At 41.8% G+C, this 18,138-nt stretch overlaps 2 protein-coding genes across 2 annotated transcripts in view; one reads left to right on the top strand and one right to left on the bottom strand.

Moving 5' to 3' along the window:
- CAT (catalase) overlaps positions 1-9,104 on the top strand; it is a 34,326-nt gene extending 25,222 nt beyond the window's left edge. Inside the window, exons 10-13 of the mRNA XM_012755414.2 lie at positions 1,049-1,179; positions 5,398-5,505; positions 7,935-8,018; positions 8,353-9,104. Of these exons, the coding sequence (XP_012610868.2) occupies positions 1,049-1,179; positions 5,398-5,505; positions 7,935-8,018; positions 8,353-8,418 (389 nt within the window). The 3' untranslated portion in view covers positions 8,419-9,104. The remainder of the gene's footprint in view (positions 1-1,048; positions 1,180-5,397; positions 5,506-7,934; positions 8,019-8,352) is intronic.
- A 2,513-nt stretch (positions 9,105-11,617) lies between these two features.
- Positions 11,618-18,138, bottom strand: part of ELF5 (E74 like ETS transcription factor 5) — a 30,450-nt gene continuing 23,929 nt past the window's right edge. The window contains exons 5-7 of the mRNA XM_012755415.2: positions 13,804-13,872; positions 12,577-12,772; positions 11,618-12,137 (exon numbers count right to left, since the gene is read on the bottom strand). Coding sequence (XP_012610869.1) covers positions 12,041-12,137; positions 12,577-12,772; positions 13,804-13,872 — 362 coding nt within the window. The 3' untranslated portion in view covers positions 11,618-12,040. The remainder of the gene's footprint in view (positions 12,138-12,576; positions 12,773-13,803; positions 13,873-18,138) is intronic.

Raw genomic sequence — 18,138 nt, 5'->3', positions numbered from 1 at the left:
ATTTTTTACTGTTTCTTACTGTAAGTCCAGATAAATGAGTGCTGATATACTTACAAATATCAAATTTTTAAAAAACCCCTTTTTATCTGTGGAGTGACATGAAAGTGAAGCTAGAATTGAATCAAGTCATCATCGTCAATAAAAAGAGAGATACCCTGGGAATCTTAAAAACATTTAAGGAATGGCGAAGTAGAGTCGTATAATAGAAGCACAGTATATGCTGGGCTGGAAGAGACAAAACCGAGAGTTCTAATCCCATGTCTACCACTAACTCCTGTGTAATCTCGCAGCAGTTAGCAATGCAGAACTCCACAGCTGTGTCTGTAAATTCAAGGAGCAGAGACAGAACTTTCAGGTCGCTCCCGAGAATTTTGTAATCCGGTGTTTGATGTGAACCCAAGTCCAAATGAAACCCTCGCATTTGAAAGGTGTCTTCAGGTCTCATCTCTACAAAGGCTCACCAATGGCCAATGGTGCAACCTCGGGGAAAAAGATTAGCCAAGTCAGCCTGGCTCCATACCTCTAGAATCTGGTACAGCAGTTTTGAGAGAAGTAAAAAGAGATCCAAAAAAGGAATACATGAGGAAAGAAGCCATAAAGGAGAGTTTAGGTCATGGTCACGGCAAAGCCCCAACAACGATAAAACAGAAGCTATGAGGCAGAAGTTCTGGTTCTGCTCCAAATCAAACCTACATAAATTTATGCTTATGCTGGCCAGCATCAGACAACATGATAGATTAGATCATTTGAAGAATTGAAATGGACTTTGAGATCTCTTTGTTAAGACTCCTAATGAGAATTGGGGGCGGGGTGGGGGGGTGAAGGACAAAAAAAGACTCCATGAGAGCGTGTAGAAGACAGCAGTTTCCACTCAGCATCTCAGTCCTACTTGTAGTCAAATACGGGAAGTTGAAGATAACGTGTGTGTTGTGATTATGTCTGTGTATGCGTATTTGATTACCACTGAAGTTTATTTCTCACGACATTGACCATTTGCGGACTCGCGCCATTTTCCACGTCCCTGAGTGCATCTGTGGTTTTCCCTTAGGCGGTGCTCCGAATTACTACCCCAACAGCTTCGGTGCTCCCGAGCAGCAGCCCGCAGCCCTGGAGCACGGCGCCCAGTGCTCTGCCGACGTGCGGCGCTTCAACAGTGCCGACGACGACAACTTCTCGCAGGTAACGCGTCTTTGCTGCGGGAGTCACTGCCAATTGTCTTTGCCAGCGTCTGCATATTCTAGCACTCTCCAAGTGTCTAGTCTGTCTTTAACTGAATTCAGGGAAGACTCATGCCTAATTGTAAATTGGAACCTTATTGGGTGGGGTTGAAGGGTTGTGTTACTATGCTCTTTTGGTTCAAGGCATGGAACTCGTCTTAGTTCTCCCCAAATTTATGGAAGGGGGTACAGGGAGTGGGGGCAAGGACTGGGGCAACAGTGATCTCATGGCAGTCTAAGAAATGAGCAAGTACAGCTTAGCCAAATCTAAGGATCTGGGCTGGACAGCCCAGTTCAGTGGGCCAAAACTGGAAATCCAACATGGCTCTAGGAGCCTTGGTGGCAAGGGTGTGGGCGTTTCCACTGTAGTCCGCATCAGTCACATGACTTAGCTACTCTCTGTCTGCTTCTGCTTTTCAATACTGATTACTTTTACCATGTCTTCCTACTTTTCTCCCCTCTGTCTCATAGTTTCTGTTTTATCATTGTTGGGTCTTTGCCATGACCATGACCTAACTCTCCTTTATGGCTTCTTTCTTTTTTTTTTTTTTTTTTTTTTTTTTTCACTCAGGCCTGGAAAATGGATATGGCTTCTTTCTTTATGTATTCCTTTTTTTTAGACCACCTCTTCTTTTCTCAATACTTCTATATCAGGCCGGGCATGGTGGCTCATGCCTGTAATCCTAGCACTCTGGGAGGCCGAAGCGGGCGGATTGCTTCAGATCAGGAGTTCGAAACCAGCCTGAGCAAGAGTGAGACCCCGTCTCTACTATAAATAGAAAGAAATTAATTGGCCAACTAATATATATATATATATATATATATATATATAGAGAGAGAGAGAGAGAGAGAGAGAGAGAGAGAGAAAATTAGTCGGGCATGGTGGCGCATGCCTTTAGTCCCAGCCACTCGGGAGGCTGAGGCAGGAAGATTGCTTGAGCCCAGGAGTTTGAGGTTGCTGTGAGCTAGGCTGATGCCATGGCACTCACTCTAGCCTGGGCAACAAAGCGAGACTCTGTCTCAATAAAAAAGAAAACACTTCTATATCAGATTCTAGAAGCATGGAGCCATGTTGACTTGGCTAATTTTTCCTCCCAGGTTGCACCATTGGCCATTGGTCAACCTATGTAGTTAACCACCCTGGTCAAGTTCTTCTCTTTCTAGTCAACTGTGGCTGCCCTAAAGGCTCTTTTCAGGGCTCCAGGTGGGCAGCCACCTCATTAATGTGTCTACTGCAACTTATACCACACACAATAATGGATAAAGTTAAAAGTATAATTGTTTTAGAGCTCTGTTTGGGCAGTTGGTTTTAAATTTAGTATTGAAGTTAGAGTAGAACCTATTTCTAGTTTCTCAGTTTGTGAGTTCCAAGTAAAACATACTTAAATACATGAATTAATTCACTATGAGGATATCTTTAAGATATTTATGCATGTACAAATATATGTATATATATATAAATTATTTTGTTGTAGGGTATAAACCATATTTACATGAACTTAAAACAGCTCCTCTAAGCTCTTTATATAACTGCATTATTTTTGGTGATGGCAGATGCAACCAAGCATATTACAGTTCATTCCCTGCCTTGCAAAGAATTTTTCTTGTGTCAAGTCAATATAGCTATTAAACCAGCCATACAACGCCTGTAAAAATTAATTAGATAATGAGGCTATTTGCTTATACATTAAAATGTACTACATGATCATTCTTATTTTATTTGAGAGATTTTCTTATCACTACATAGGACTCATGCTTTTTAGTCACAATACTGTTATAGGTTCACAGCATAATTTTGTAATGATAAGAGTCACATGGGAAATACATAGAAGGTCCAGATTTATTCTCCTAAAAATGATTCACTTGGACTTCTGTTGAAAAGCTAGATAAAATAGAAAAAGCATTTGTTTTAAGTCTTTGGAGAGTTAACAAAGAAACAAGGATTTAAGGGACCAAGATCAGGAGATCTTGGGTGGTGAGAGAGGAGAGTGACTCGGAACTGGCAGAGGCCCCTGTGGAGGGATTTCTGAGCTATGGGTGTTGTTCCATCTTGATCGGGGCGGGCATTACACAGCTGTGTTCCCTGAAAAGTCATTAATTTCACACTTAGCATTGGTGCCCTTTACTGTAGACGTGTTACACAACCTTCTTACTTTGTATTGATTAGGAAAAATGTCACTTTTCCTTTAAAAGGAGTCTGGTCCTGCCATTAAGGGTAAATGGTTAAAGTGCAGAGCTGATAAAGTGGCTCAGAATCGTTATCTGGTTAAAAAAAAACCAGAGCAGCTGTTATATTTGTGGAGACCATGCCCTGCTGCAATGAGTGACTAAGCTATATACAGATGGTAGTTTTTAGCCAGGCATAAGAATATGCAAGTCAGGTCACTGAGAAATCTTATGTACCTGGACTTTTTTTTTTTTAAACCTCTTAATGCTGTAGATTAACCTTATCTCTGAAAGAGCAAGTATTTTATAGGGATGCTATTCTGTGATGTGTTGAAAAATATTTAACAGCTGGCTCTCTGGGGGAGAAAGCCCTGGTTTGTAGTGTTTGTCAATTTTCTTGGTAGAGATATTCCCCAGGGCTGCTTTCAGGCTACCAACACGATGTCACTGAATCTGTGGCATCGAGAATAAAATTCAATATCACTATTATATAGTATTTCCACCACAGAGTACAGAAGACATAAATAACCTCAAAAACATAGGCAATAGGTAATATGTATTAATTAGAAAGTGATGTTTTAAGTATTTATTACTTTCGTTTGAACTAATTAATTGAATTAATTTCTAATTAATCTATTTAATTAGAAATTTATGTGATTTAATTTTTGTAATGGCCATGTTTAACAACTTGCTTACAAAATCCCTGAAAATTTGGCAATTTTCTACTCTCAGGGGCAAGCTGGTTGTGACACTCCACTGGAATTGCAGGAACAAATTCTTGTAATTCAAGAATTGCAGGTTTAAGATGATCAAGATTGTAGATTGAGGTATACAATGAGATGCAATATTATAGACTGAGGTGATAGGAGGCCTTTTTTCTACTAACATAGACATGCTTGATTAAATATTTTTTAATTGATAGCTTAGAAAAATGACACATCTTAGTATTTTATGAATTTGATACCTTAGATAATTGAATATTGGACTTCACAAACAATAGAAGAGCAGTGCAAAGAACAGAGTTTGGAACATTATAGATACTCAGTAAATATTTGTTGAATGAATGAATGAAATGTTAGAATAAAATCATAGCTACAGGCCAGGCACGGTGGGTCACGCCTATAATCCTAGCACTCTGGGAGGCCGAGGTGGGCAGATTGCTCAAGGTCAGGAGTTCGAAACCAGCCTGAGCAAGAGCGAGACCCTGTCTCTACTATAAATAGAAAGAAATTAATTGGTCAACTAATATATATAGAAAAAATTAGCCGGGCATGGTGGTGATGTCTGTAGTCCCAGCTACTTGAGAGGCTGAGGCAGCAGGATTGCTTGAGCCCAGGAGTTTGAGGTTGCTGTGAGCTAGGCTGATGCCCATGGCACTCACTCTAGCCTGGACAACAAAGCGAGACTCTGTCTCAAAAAAAAAAAAAAAAATCATAGCTACAACGTTTTAATTTCAGAATTGGGCAAAGGCTACTAGGATTCACATATCTGACACTAAACTTTTTTTATTTTCAACTATTTCAATTCATTTTAGAGGTAAACTCAATATAAACAAAGTATCACTGTTAATGTGTCTTGCCCAAGAAATCTCAAGACTTCCGAATAGCTACGAGAGTGTGTGTGTGTGTGTAAATGAATTAGGTTTTTTCCCTCCATGGTTCTGAATTGAACAAAGGTTGTATTGTGCCAAGTTTACATTTAAAGACAGCTTGCACATTCTGGAGTTGTCATTATTAAGGATGTATTGGGATTTTTAATGATAGACCTATTTATAAGAGACTATAAGGACATTATTAAAAATTAAACAGCGGCTTTGAGCTATTATCAACAAATGAATTCTTCCTGTTTTGCTTAAAACAAAACATATAGTGAAGAACTCAACACAAATGACAGTTTTAGTTGTAATTTAAAATTATTCTTAAATTAGGATCATTCGTTTCATAAGTGGCATAATAGGTGAGTTTTGTTTGTGATAAACTGGTTGATTCTCTTCACCCTGTCTTTCCCCGAGCAGGTGCGGATATTCTACGAGAAGGTGCTGAATGAAGAGGAGAGGAAGCGTTTGTGTGAGAACATCGCCGGCCACCTGAAGGACGCCCAGTCTTTCATCCAGAGGAAAGCGGTGAGTCTTTGTAAGCTGAAGAGCGACACCTGCTGGCCCGGAAGTCAGTGCAGCCCTGTGGGAAAAACCTTAAAATGAAGCACCATTTCGATTTTACTTGAGCTAAGAGGACTTAAAAAAAAAAATGGTAATAATCCCCAGTCAACCTCTGATTATTTTCTCTCTGTGTTTTGTCTGGTATGGTATATCCATAAGTCCTTAGCTGTTCGAGGTGCATTTTAACCTATGTTTAATTTGACTACAGCCAAGTTCTGTGCAAGATAGTAAATGGGTCCTGCTGCAATTTTGCTTAAACTTTGGATGATACGAAATACATCAGCTGAGTGCAGTGGCATGTGTACTTATAGTTATAGCTACTTGGAAGGCTCAGGCAGGAGGATCACTGGAGCCCAGGAGTTGGAGGCCAGCTTGGGCAACATAGCAAGACCCTGTCTAAAAAAAAAAAGTGCATGTATGTGTATGTATATTGATCTTATATTTTTGTGTTTTTAAGTCTGTCTAAAGGCTTAATAACATGATATCTTGATCCTCCTTCTGATGTAAACTAGAATTTGCATGATTTCTGGGGTAGAATTGAGCTGCTTCCAAAAGGCAGGCTGGACTTTTGAGCTAAGGTACTAGGGTATTTCTTATGGCCACTCATTGAGCTATGTGAAGCCCTCTCACTTCTGGCTTCCTGGCCTGTCCCAGGGCTAAGCTTTTTGCAAAGCTAGGAGTCCCACTGTTTCCTTTTTGTCTTTGATGGCTGCTTCTCTCTTCCTAGGGTCAGCCAGGCTAGCAGCTGTCGGGGATGTGTTCAAGGGCCCGGGTTCAAGTTCTAGCAGACAGCCCGGTGGCTGCTCTGTGTGATAGATGGGGCAGGTTTTATCCCATTTTACTAGAGAGACTGGGCAAGACAGCTTGCAAGTAGCGGAACTGGGCTCGAACTCGTGGCATTCTCCTTCATGTGTGCTAGAGCTATAAGGCTTCACAGGGGTGTCTCCTGGGAACTCCTGCCTGACATGTGCAGAGTTGCCCCGCAGGTGCCAGTGTCTTTGCATACTTCACTGTAAATCCAGGCAGTGCCCAGGCCCAGTTTTAAATACAAATCACTGTAACTTGTTAGGTAATTATTCTGCGGTCAGCTCTTTACATGCAATAAATGCAGCTCACCTCACAGGCATTTTTCTCACCATACTCTGCGAGGCAGGTTGTGGGGTTTTGTGTTGTTTTGTTTTTTCACCAAGCAATTCTCTAATTCTGTGGCAGCAATTGAGTGTCCTGTAATTCAGTTCAATTCTGACAGTAACTCCTGCAGTTAGTGTCGGAACCCACCGATTTAGGGGTCAGCCCCACAAGACTGCTCCCACTTTAGGTGCCAAATGAAGTGCCCCAGCTACCCACACTTCTACAAATTCTGACTGCAAACTTAAAGATTGCCACGACCTTTCCTCAGGTTTGATAACTTGCTAGAAAAACTCACAGAACTCAGAAAAGTGCTTTACTTATTATGATCACCAATTTATTATAAAGGATACTACTTGGGAATAGGCAAAGGGAAGAGATGCATATGGGGAAGGGCTCAGGGCTTCCGTCCCCTCTGGGTACGCCACCTGCTGGCACCTTGATGTGCTCACCAACCCAGGAGCTCCCTGACCCTGTCGTTTCTGGGTTTTTATGGAGGTGTCCTTACATAGGCACGATCAATTAAATCATTTGCCATGGGGGATTGAACACAATCTCTAGCTCTTCCCCTGCCTGGAGGTTTGGGCATGGGGCTGAAAGTTCTAGCCTTCTAATCACATGCTTGGTCTTTCCAGCTCCATCCTGAAGCTATCTAAGATGCCCCCTATCCCATAAGTCATCTCAGTAGCATATAAAAGACAATACATTCTGAGGATTTTAGAAGGTCTGTGTCACGTATGGGGGGACAAAGCAAATATTGATTTTATTATACTACATAGGTATAATTATCATGCTCATTTATGGAGAGCGATGTTGAAGCTCAGAGAAGTTAAGTAACTTGTCTCAGATTGTTTAGCCCGTGTATGTCAGAGTTTTCACTGGACTCCCAAGTCTTACTTCGTGGTCAGCATTGTTTTTTATTTTAAAATTATTTTTTTCCCTTTATTTTCTTTTATGTTAATTCAGAGTAAGTGCTTTGAAAGTGGTCAGCATTGTTTTTTTTTTCTTTTTCCTTTTTTAAAATTTATTTTTAAACGAAAATAACTAAATATATTATGTTCTTATTTTTTTTTTTTCTTAATTTTCTTTCTAATGCCTTTTATCGTCATTCCCAAGTGGTCAGCATTGTTAACCACCCAGTGGCACTACCTTCTCCTGGAAGGTCCTTCCTCCCCTACGGAATAAACACTGTGACACAGAGATACCGGGGAATGGCATAGCAGGGGGTTAGGGTGATGCTTACATTTATTTTCGTTTGGCTTTAGGTCAAGAACTTTGCTGAGGTCCACCCTGACTATGGGAAACGCATCCAGACTCTTTTGGACAAATACAACAAGGAGAAGCCCAAGGTGAGCCCGGAGCAGCCTGGCCATGACAGAGGCCGTGTGTGCTGGGTTAGATCAGGCACTGTTTGCTGTCCATCTAGCATTGTCCTCTTCAGGGGCCATTACCTGCAACTATTAGATTTCTTAAGCAGTTGTTCAGAAACTCATTTGTGTTATAAAGAACTCACCTGCAAAAGATATACCCTTCATTTTGGCTCTGGACAATATAAGACAGTTTAAAGTGAAGTGAATGAATTCTGAATTATTATTTTCATTTGGTTACAAATTTAAAACCAGGAAAATACCCGAGTTGCTGCTGTCTGTGAGTTAATTAACCTGTCTTGTTCTCTTAAAACAGAATGCGATTCACACCTATGTGCAGCCTGGCTCTCACCTGTCTGCAAGGGAGAAAGCTAATCTGTGAGGCCAGCGGGCCCGTGCCTGGCCAAGGAGCTCTGTGCCTATGAAGCAGCAAAGCTTTGTGTTCACACGTGTAACCCACTCATCCCTGGAGAGAAGATTCTCTTGTGCTAGATGTGCAAATGCAAGCTAATGTCTTTAAAGTGATAATCCAGGTTTCTATAGCAAATAAGGTAATGACTTTTAATACTATTTCCCTAGGGGAAAATGAAGGTCAGGGCTTAACAATCACTTAAAAAAACATGTACTTGTTTTTGGCGGTTGGATTATTCATTTAAAACGACTAGGAGGAGTTTCTAATTACTAAAAAGTTTCTAATTACTAAAAATATGATTTTATTTGGTAAGAAAAAATCATGGTGAAATTAGCATGTTTACATATCACCTATAGCCTATTATATAAAAATATGGCTGTAATTGTACAAGAAGAAAAGATAATGATGATCCACTCAGAATTTTTATTTTTCTAAGGTTCTTATAGGAAAAACACATTTAATGCATCAGTGTATTCAGGAAATAACTTTAGCACCATCATGGCTTACTGTTTATTTCTGTTTGTAATTCATCAGGTTCAGTTTTTTTTTCCCCACTTGGAATTACATTTATGCGAATTCAGCATTGATTTTACAACAGATTGATTTGTGATTACATATTACATTTTTACAATAAAATCTGTATGTAAGAATAGAAATGGTATTTGATTTCTTTTGACTCCATATATAACTTCGAAAGTACCATCGAACTCTGAATTTGAACATCATCTATTTTCAGATGCTTACCCTTAAAAATGGGAATACCTTTATTACGAGGTTACTGTGTTACTTGTTTAAATCAATAGTCTTTGGATAGCCTTCTGAGATGCTGAGAAAATAGCAAATGCCCTAACTTTGGAAATTACTTAAATCTCTTGCCCATTAGCTCATTTACTTTGGATTGTGAGTTTTTAAAATAAGAGCTCAGAACCACTAGTTATTTTCTTTCTTCTTTTTCTTTAAGCCCATATTTGCCTATCATGCTTGAAAATCACATGGAAGTAATTAAAGGTAAATTCTGAATACTGAATCAAAACCTATTTTTTTTTTTTGGCATCCCTGGGTGGGCCTGAATGAAACCTATTTTTCTTGAAAATCTTCATCTTCAAAACCAGTTTGTACTTACTCTCAGGAATTTCCTGAGATGTAAGCTTCAGGAAACCATTAGACCATTAGTAGACATATACAAACTCTCTATCTTATAGCTTAAACTTCTTTACTCTCCTATCAAAAACTCTCCTGCCTAAATTCCTTCTGTATTTGAGTATGCTTTGAAACTTACATTTGTAGACACAGAAAATAGATTTACCCATTTGCACCCAATGGTGAATATTTTTAATATAGCAACAACTTTACTATAGTTATATCTCTTTATAAAAATTAATATAATTTGACAATAGGGAGGGAGATTATTTATTTGAATATTGGTTATACACATAAAGACAAAGTTTTTGAAATAGTTTTCTGTTTGTTCTATTTTGTGGTTTAAAAATAAGTTGGTGAAAATCACATGTATCTAACCTGTTTCCTGTATGTAAATATCTGACACATGGAAGTATCCCCAGTTCTGCTCTTGAGATTTCTGATTGTGATTTTCAAAGATAAATACTATGGGGTTAACTTCCTCCAGTTAGGTCTTACTTCCCGAAAGATACTATCTAATTATGTTCCTCTAAGTGACATTAAGATACATCCTAAGAGTTTGAGTCAAATTTATAAGGAGGATAAAAATTTATAAGGAGAATAAAATTTATAAGGAGGATAAAATTAGTGAGAGTCAGAATATTAGAGACAGACAGAATATTAGAACCAGACAGTCCCAGATTCAGACTCAAGCTCTGCCATTTTCTCTCTGTGGGAACTTGAGCAAGTTAATTTCTTCCCGTGAGTATTATTAACAGTTTTCTTATCTCTAAATGGGAAGGATAATTATTGTCGTTAACTCCCTAGGATTGTGTGATGATTCACTATATTTAGAAATCGCCTGATTTCTAAATAAGGCAATTGATGGTAAGAAATGAAACAAAATCTCAATAATGAGCAAAAAAAAAAAAAATAGTGTGTATACCAAATAAAAATGCATCTGTAGGTCTATGCTGCCCCAATGAACTCCATTTATCTTATGATACTAATATTAAAGGTGGTGAATAGTATTACTCCATATATTTCTTGCTTCTTTTTAGGCTCTTTAAAAATCTCCAACCTCCACCTGCTAGGAAATGGAAGGGTCATCAAAGGTCTTACAGGTTGTCAGTGCTTTGCTGATAGAGCCTACCGTGCTGGATTGAATGATACAGACTCAGTTGAACATGTTAAATATTTTATTCACATTGTTTACAAACTATATCCACCTGGAAAACACATGAGTCCAAAAATAGATTATTTTACAGCAATTCACATTTTTAAAAACAAGTTACTTTTGAAGTTAAGCTCTAGGTGTGGAGGCCCTCAGCCCGTGTAGCGTTCAGTGCCTCGTCACGTGAGGATTCCTGTGGTGTGAAGTCCTAGGGGCAGTCCACCTGACTGTAGTCACTAATTACTGACACACCATGACTGCTGAAAAATGTCAGTGCAGACTTTAACCCGTGAACATTTATTGGTGTCAATTCACTGTCGCTAATTTTGTCAAGGAAATATGTGTTTTAGCAATCTGAGTACACATCAGGTAGGAAGACAAAACAAAAGAGGCTCACAATTTAATTGGCCATTACAGAGTTGTTGGGACATTTCCAGTTCTGTAGAGATTTAACTTCTTGACCACAGACGGAATCAATGAATTACAATTTTATCGTGTTGATAGTTTGAATCATAGAAACAGCAGTGGTTTGGAAATTGATACATGTGTCTGTTGACTGACTCTTTGCATATCTTATGCCAACCATCAGTTAGGAGAAGAGAGGAAATAGGATCAGCAACAATTAATAGTGTGGCTGATTTTACGTGTTTAGCTCCAGAAGGATGGCCATGGGAGTTTTGCTAAATGGTCAAAAAGATGCTCTGGTTAAGAAACTTACTGTTAACCTGTAATAAATCCAATTCTATCCCAGCTTGATGGCTTAGCTCTTTTATTAAGACACTTTTCTATGGAATTTGAGTTTAATGATTTAAAATCTAAAGTATATATGTCTCACATCTCACCCTCCTCTACTTATAAACTACAAAACTAATCATGTTTGGTTTTTTTTTTCCCCCTTTGTGAGCTGCCACAGTTAACCATTTGAAAACATTTGAACCTTTGGAATAGAAATATTCGATGTGTCTCTAAGGGCAGAATTGAATTGTTTTCTCTGATCAGCACCGATGGCATTGGCTATTGTGGTTCTGCAACTCTGGGTTAGGGAAATAATGTTTGATCAAGGTCCCATAAAGCATCAATCCCCTCCTCCCCTTAGGGGGGAAAAGGATTTCTTAAGGGTTGCTGCCATCACCCCAAGTAGATAACAACTCTGAATCCAAACGGAAGCTGAGATGTGGAGAAATGTTATCAGCATGTTTGCAGGTTTTTTTTAAAAAAAGAGGACTTTCAAACGTCTGTTGCAATCTGATTGTTTTAAAAGACAGAAATCCATAAAATGAGCTTGATGCCTGGAGCCGATCATAGCTTGTCTTCCTGCCACCCATGTGCATTTTTTCCAAATTTGTACACTAACCTTCGGTCAACCCGTTCCAAAATTCCCGTTTTATAGTAGTATCTGTGAAGGCAAGCAGAAGAGGGAGGGTTTGCACCTCAGGAAAACAACGTGAACGTAAACACTCTCTCCTCATTCCTCTCAGGTGACAAGGCTGGTCTTTGGTTACGCTGGTATTTTCACACCCTGTTATCAACTTACACTTAAACCTTTCCCAGACATCTTGAAGACTGAACCTCCCCATTCTCAGCTCAAAACGTGTTTTGTGTGTGTATGTGAGATGGCCTGGGTGCAGGGTGATCCCTGGGGAATGTGCCAAGAATGGAGAGGACAGCGTGTCAATTTACAAACTGTAATCCCCCCTGGAACCAAGAACCAAAGTTCCGTCTCATGACCTTTCGATTATCAAGTAAAAAGCTGCAAAAACAGTGCAGTTTTCTATGGCCGGCCATTTTATATAACTCTTCTGGTAGGCTCATGGTATTTCATGCTATTAACTTACCTCAGGGCTCTGCTCAACTTCTCGTACGTCATTCTGTCGTTTTTCTTCCTTTGGCCCCACATCTTTGCCAGGGCTTCTGATTTAACCACCCGAAAAATACCTTGTTCCCTGTCTTCCCATTCCAGAATGCCACAGTTTTCCTCAGGAGATAGAAGGAGGTCTCGCACAAATTCCCATAGATGAGAACTTTGGAGGCCTTTTGAAAAGGGGAAAAAATTAGCCACTTAAAATATACGTCTTTTTTAACTTTTAGAGAAGAGTTGTACATCTCATTAACCCATGAGGATTGCTGCTTTGTGGGGACATTTCCCATAATTATGGCTGAGTGCTCTACCTGGAACCTTACCAAGATGTGAAATGTCTGTTTTCCATTAAAGTAATTGCAAAACACACACAGAGACACCAAGTTTATATTGATGGGCAGTACTGTGGCTCACAGATGTTCTATGGAACTATAGATGAATTCTTGTAGAATGAATGAAATGACAGTCAAGTGGTCTTTTCATTCTTTCTGACAGGCAGTGTGGTTGTACTAAGATCACATAGCCACAACTGTGGACCGATCCTGCAAGTTTTGTTTTCCACGAAAATCTCTTGTTCTATGACATGGGGGTTAGGGCCAGCTCTGGTGACCCACTGGCTGAGTTTGGGTCCTGAATTCACCTCTTCTTCCTTCTGTAACCACAATCTCTGTAGTTACTTTATCTGTAAAATGGGATAATAAGCATACCTATCTTATAGGAAAGATTTTGTGATTTAATACATACCAAGGGGTTAGAACCATGCCTAGCATGTAGTGGTTGTTTTCTACACACAAATTTGTGAAATTGCAGGTTTGACCCTGTGCTGTGTGGATTTCTTAGTGCAGGAAAAGGCTAACAGGATTGCCAACTCCAGGTGTTTCCCTCACTATCCTTCCCTGAGCACTTCAATAAGAGGAAACTGCAATGGACCAGGAAAAATAAACCCTTATTCTGAAATATAACATGGTGCAGAAAATTTCCTTACTTCCTCACTTTAATTCTTATAATGCCATTTCCAAGTGAAAAGAAACAAATCTGGTCTTGATAACATGTATAAGAGCAACCATTGATTTCTCCTCTATCTTCCGTGGAAAATAACGGGTCCCCCTCAAATGTTTAGTTTTAAAGCTTATTAAAGTAGAATATTTTGTCTCAGGAATGGTCTTAAGAAATTAGAAACAAAAAATGGCATCTCTGCACTTACTTGTTCGACTGTGACTGTGACAGTCTTGACTTTTGATGCCAGTTGTTTTCAAGCAGTTGGAGTCGGCATCTGAAATACAATAATTTATAGCAGTGGAAAGGAATATAGAAGCTGCATTCATCTCCTAGACTAGAAAGGCAAAAAATAAATAAATAAATAAAGGGGAAAAAAAGCTGCATTCAGACCTCGAATCACAGCCAAATGAGCCCACATTAATTGAATGCCTTTGTGGTAGAAGACACTGCTTTAGGCACTTTGGGGGTGATTAGTAGGTGGGAAGTGCAAAGATGCTGAAGACACTCAGTGTATACCTTAGGGAGCATTGTATTCCACACTGGGGACCTACCATGTGCCACGTTCTGGGTTTGCTGCTGGTAATACAAGAGTGAACATGCAGACATGGTCCCTGCTCATGTGGAATTTGCAAATGGGCCAGGTCAAACACAAGTGACACAAACAAATCCTGCATCATTTTAAGTGTTAGGAAGGAAGCAAGACATCAGATACTGGGCATAGCACCTGCTTTACACTGGGTGGCGGGCAGGGGCTTATGGAGAGGAGACATTCATGATAAGAGATAAAGATGAGAAGGAACCAGGGTGAGGGGGTGGAGAAGAGCGTTCCAGGCAGAGGGAACAGACTATTCAAAGCCAAACGTGCAGAGGGTCTGGCGAGGCAGGCCTGCCATGTGCCGGGGCAGAGCAGGGGTGAGGATGCTGGGAGGTGGGTGGCCAGCAGGCCTCGGGGGGCCTTCTTTGCAGACCAAGGTAAGGACTTGGGATTTTACATCGAAGTGTAAAGCGAAGGTCCACATTTTAAGATGATCTCTCATCCTAGCACTCTGGGAGACCGAGGCAGGCGGATTGCTCTAAGTCAGGAGTTTGAAACCAGCCTGAGCAAGAGCGAGACCCTGTCTCTACTATAAATAGAAAGAAATTAATTGGCCAACTAATATATAGAAAAAATTAGCTGGGTATGGTGGCGCATGCCTGTAGTCCCAGCTACTCGGGAGGCTGAGGCAGTAGGATTGCTTGAGCCCAAGAGTTTGAGGTTGCTGTGAGCTAGGCTGATGCCACGGCACTCACTCTAGCCTGAGCAACAAAGTGAGACTCTGTCTCAAAAAAAAGACAATCTCTCTGGCTCCAGTATGGAGAATAGACCAGAAGGGACACAAGTAAAAGCAACTAGGGCTTATGAAGAGCAGAAGGTAGGGCATTAACTCAATGCTGACTTAAAGGATAACTCAAGCTCGATATAACGATCTAAGACACGTGGACGAGCATTGTCCCAAAGTAGTACATGACTAAAAAGAAATGACAGTCCCGATCTGTCTCTTCTCACTCCACATCCAACCTCCTTGTCTGCTTCTCTCCAGCCATCCTGGTTTCTGGCCCTTTCTGAACATGCAGGCACATCCCACCTCGGAGTCTGTGCACTGGCTCTTCCCTTTGCCTGAACGCTCTGCCTTGGATATCTGTAGGTTCACGCCCTTATCTCAGTCTTCGCTCAGAGTCACCTCCCAGTGAGCCCTCCTCCCACTACCCGAGTTGGAATTGCATTTCTCTCCACACCCACTTCCCTTCCATTGTCATCTTGGAGCATACTGTGTGCTGTATTTATTTCTGTAGTTCACCGTCTGTGCCTGCTAGAGGGCAGGGATTTGTGTTTCCAGACGCGCCCCAGCACCTAGCACAGGGCAGTGTCACCGAGCAGCCACTGCATGACACTAGACTAACTGCGCCTACCTTACCATCTAGAATGCATTCTGTCACTGCTGAGTGAAGGAATAGACGCGCTGTCAAGGGACCTCTCTGCTGTCCAAGGTGAACTTCCTCAGTGCCATTGAGTCACGTCACCCCCTGGCTGAACAGCCCACGGTGGTTCCCTGTCACCTCCAGGATGAGGGCTGCCACGTCGGTTAGGCCTTTCACAAACTGACCCCCAACCAGGTCTCCAGCCATATCTCTTTCTGCTCCCTAACTTCTTCCCTTCTCTTGGGTCAGATGGTTCCACTGGGGCTTGGTGTTCTCCTGCCTCAGGACCTTTGCACAGTCTCCCTGCCCCCCTTCTACCCCGCGGAAGCAGGAAGCTTTCTCTGACTCACCCTCTGGGTTAGCGCCCTCTGAGCTCCATAGATGGCACCTCTGTGTTTCTCGGTATCACAACACTGGTCCCACTCTGCCGTAAAGATCCATTTTGTCTCTTTCCCTCCTCTACTAACAGCTGGTATTTATGGAGTACTCACTAAATACTAAGTGCTTCACATACACTATCTCATTTAATCCTTACAACAACCCCATGTGATATTATTGCAATTTTTATTTTATCGAGGAGGAATCTGAAGCAAGTTTAGGAATTTTATCCAGATGGTGGAACCAGGACTTGAACCCAGAGAGTGTCCGTTCTAAAGCCAATGTTCTCTACTACTACTTTACCATGTCTTTCATGGTAGTGTTCAATAGACATTTAGTGAACAATTATTATTAAGATTTGCTGAGCATTAGCTATGGCCAGACACTCGCTCTGTGTCACTCACTCTTATGGTGGGCATCTACTATTATCCCAGATCTGTCTGTTGTTTTCATTTAATCTTTTAGGAAGAGAGAAAACAAATGGATTCATAGAGATAAAGGTGAATTATTAACTCTGAATAGACAATGAGCTTTCACTGAAATGCCAAAATGGCAAGAAGTGGTAGGAAAAAAGTTGCCCTTTTGGCCAGGCGCGTTGGCTCATGCCTGTAATCCTAGCACTCTGGGAGGCTGAGGTGGGCAGATCGCTCAAGGTCAGGAGTTCAAAACCAGTCTGAGCAAGAGCGAGTGTCTCTACTAAAAATAGAAAGAAATTAATTGGCCAACTAAAAATATATAGAAAAAATTAGCTGGACATGGTGGCTCATGCCTGTAGTCCCAGCTACTCGGGAGGCTGAGGCAGGAGGATTGCTTGAGCCCAGGAGTTTCAGGTTGCTGTGAGCTAGGCTGATGCCACGGCACTCTAGTCTGGGCAACAGAGTGAGACTCTGACTCAAAAAAAAAAAAAAAGTTGCCCTTTTAATTTCTGATTTTCATCTTGTGTTTTGGAGGAAGGGAGCCGGCTGGACAGGATGGACATAGCACAGAGCGGCACGAGCTGGGGCAACAGGGACGGCGGGAGTTTCTCCTTCTGGGTCTTGCCGGGGACAATCCTGTTCTGTCTGCTCCTCGTGCTGCAGAGGTGGCTTTGTGGGTACTCATGGGTGACTAGCCAAGGCCTCTCTCGGCTGGTGGGGGTGGCGGTGGGGTGGGGGCGGGCGCAGGGGGCAGGAGTCCTTGCTGCCGTGTCAATACTGAGTCTGGTTCCCAAATCAAACCTCCACCAGGATCGCTGGGTAGCAGCCCCGTGGGCCCACTCGATGTCTCTACAAAGGCCAGCTGTGTCTCGGGGTGCAGCCTCCCAACTCAACTCACAATTGTCGTCATCTTGAGTGTGTCCCTGCCACTGGGCTGTGCCTGCTGTGGGGTGTGGGGACGGGCATGGCCTGGGCTTGTTGCTGTCTGTGGGATTTGGAGAGCTTTCATTGGCCTTGAGATGGAAAACTTCTAAAATGTGGCCAAAGGATATATCCAGTTGTTGACTAAAATCAGAACCAACTGTCTTCTAGACGCTGGGGTGGAGACCTGAGGGGCAGAGCTTCCAAAACAAGCTCATCGCATCTCCACGATACGTGGGTCCAGCCACATGGCAGGTGCCAGCAGGGGGTCCGTTGCTGTAGGCTTTGTCCTTGGGCTTGGTGTCCCTCCACTGGCGTTTCTGCAGCAGAAGGTTGTGGAGCAGGGGGCCGGGGGACAGCAGAGGCAGAGTGGGGAGGGTGGGTTGCTTTACTTCTGCCAGCTCTGATGCTTTTGTAGCTCTCTGGGCCTGGGCACCTTCAGTGGGTGCAAAGTTGAAAATAATCGTGTTGTTTGAATCGTTGTCAAGCTTGGCCCAGACCTAGAGGAGTCCCTGGGCCTTGAGTCTCAACTGAGCGGGCAGGAGAGTGAATAGAGGGTCTGGGAGTGTGCGTGCACGTGTGTGTGCTCAATGCACAAGAGCATTGGCTTGGAGAAGATGAGTTGGAATCCCAGCCCTGCATTTTCTCATATGTTACTACACCTCTGGTCTCCTCAGATGCAAGTGAAGATAACAACACTGCCTATTGGGGTCAGGATGAGGATTAAATAGGATAATATATGTAGGACACTCGGCACAGCACCACGCCTGCCACATAGTAAGTGCTTAATAGATGGTAATGATAGCTGTTAATTTTCACTGATGACCCACTGAGAACATTGCTGGAAGCCCCAGGGTGCCATTTGT

Source organism: Microcebus murinus, chromosome 4 (assembly GCF_040939455.1).
Source record: "Microcebus murinus isolate Inina chromosome 4, M.murinus_Inina_mat1.0, whole genome shotgun sequence".
Lineage (NCBI taxonomy): Eukaryota > Metazoa > Chordata > Mammalia > Primates > Cheirogaleidae > Microcebus > Microcebus murinus.
Note: the sequence above shows the minus strand (reverse complement) of the source record. Positions and strands in the feature narration are given on the sequence as shown.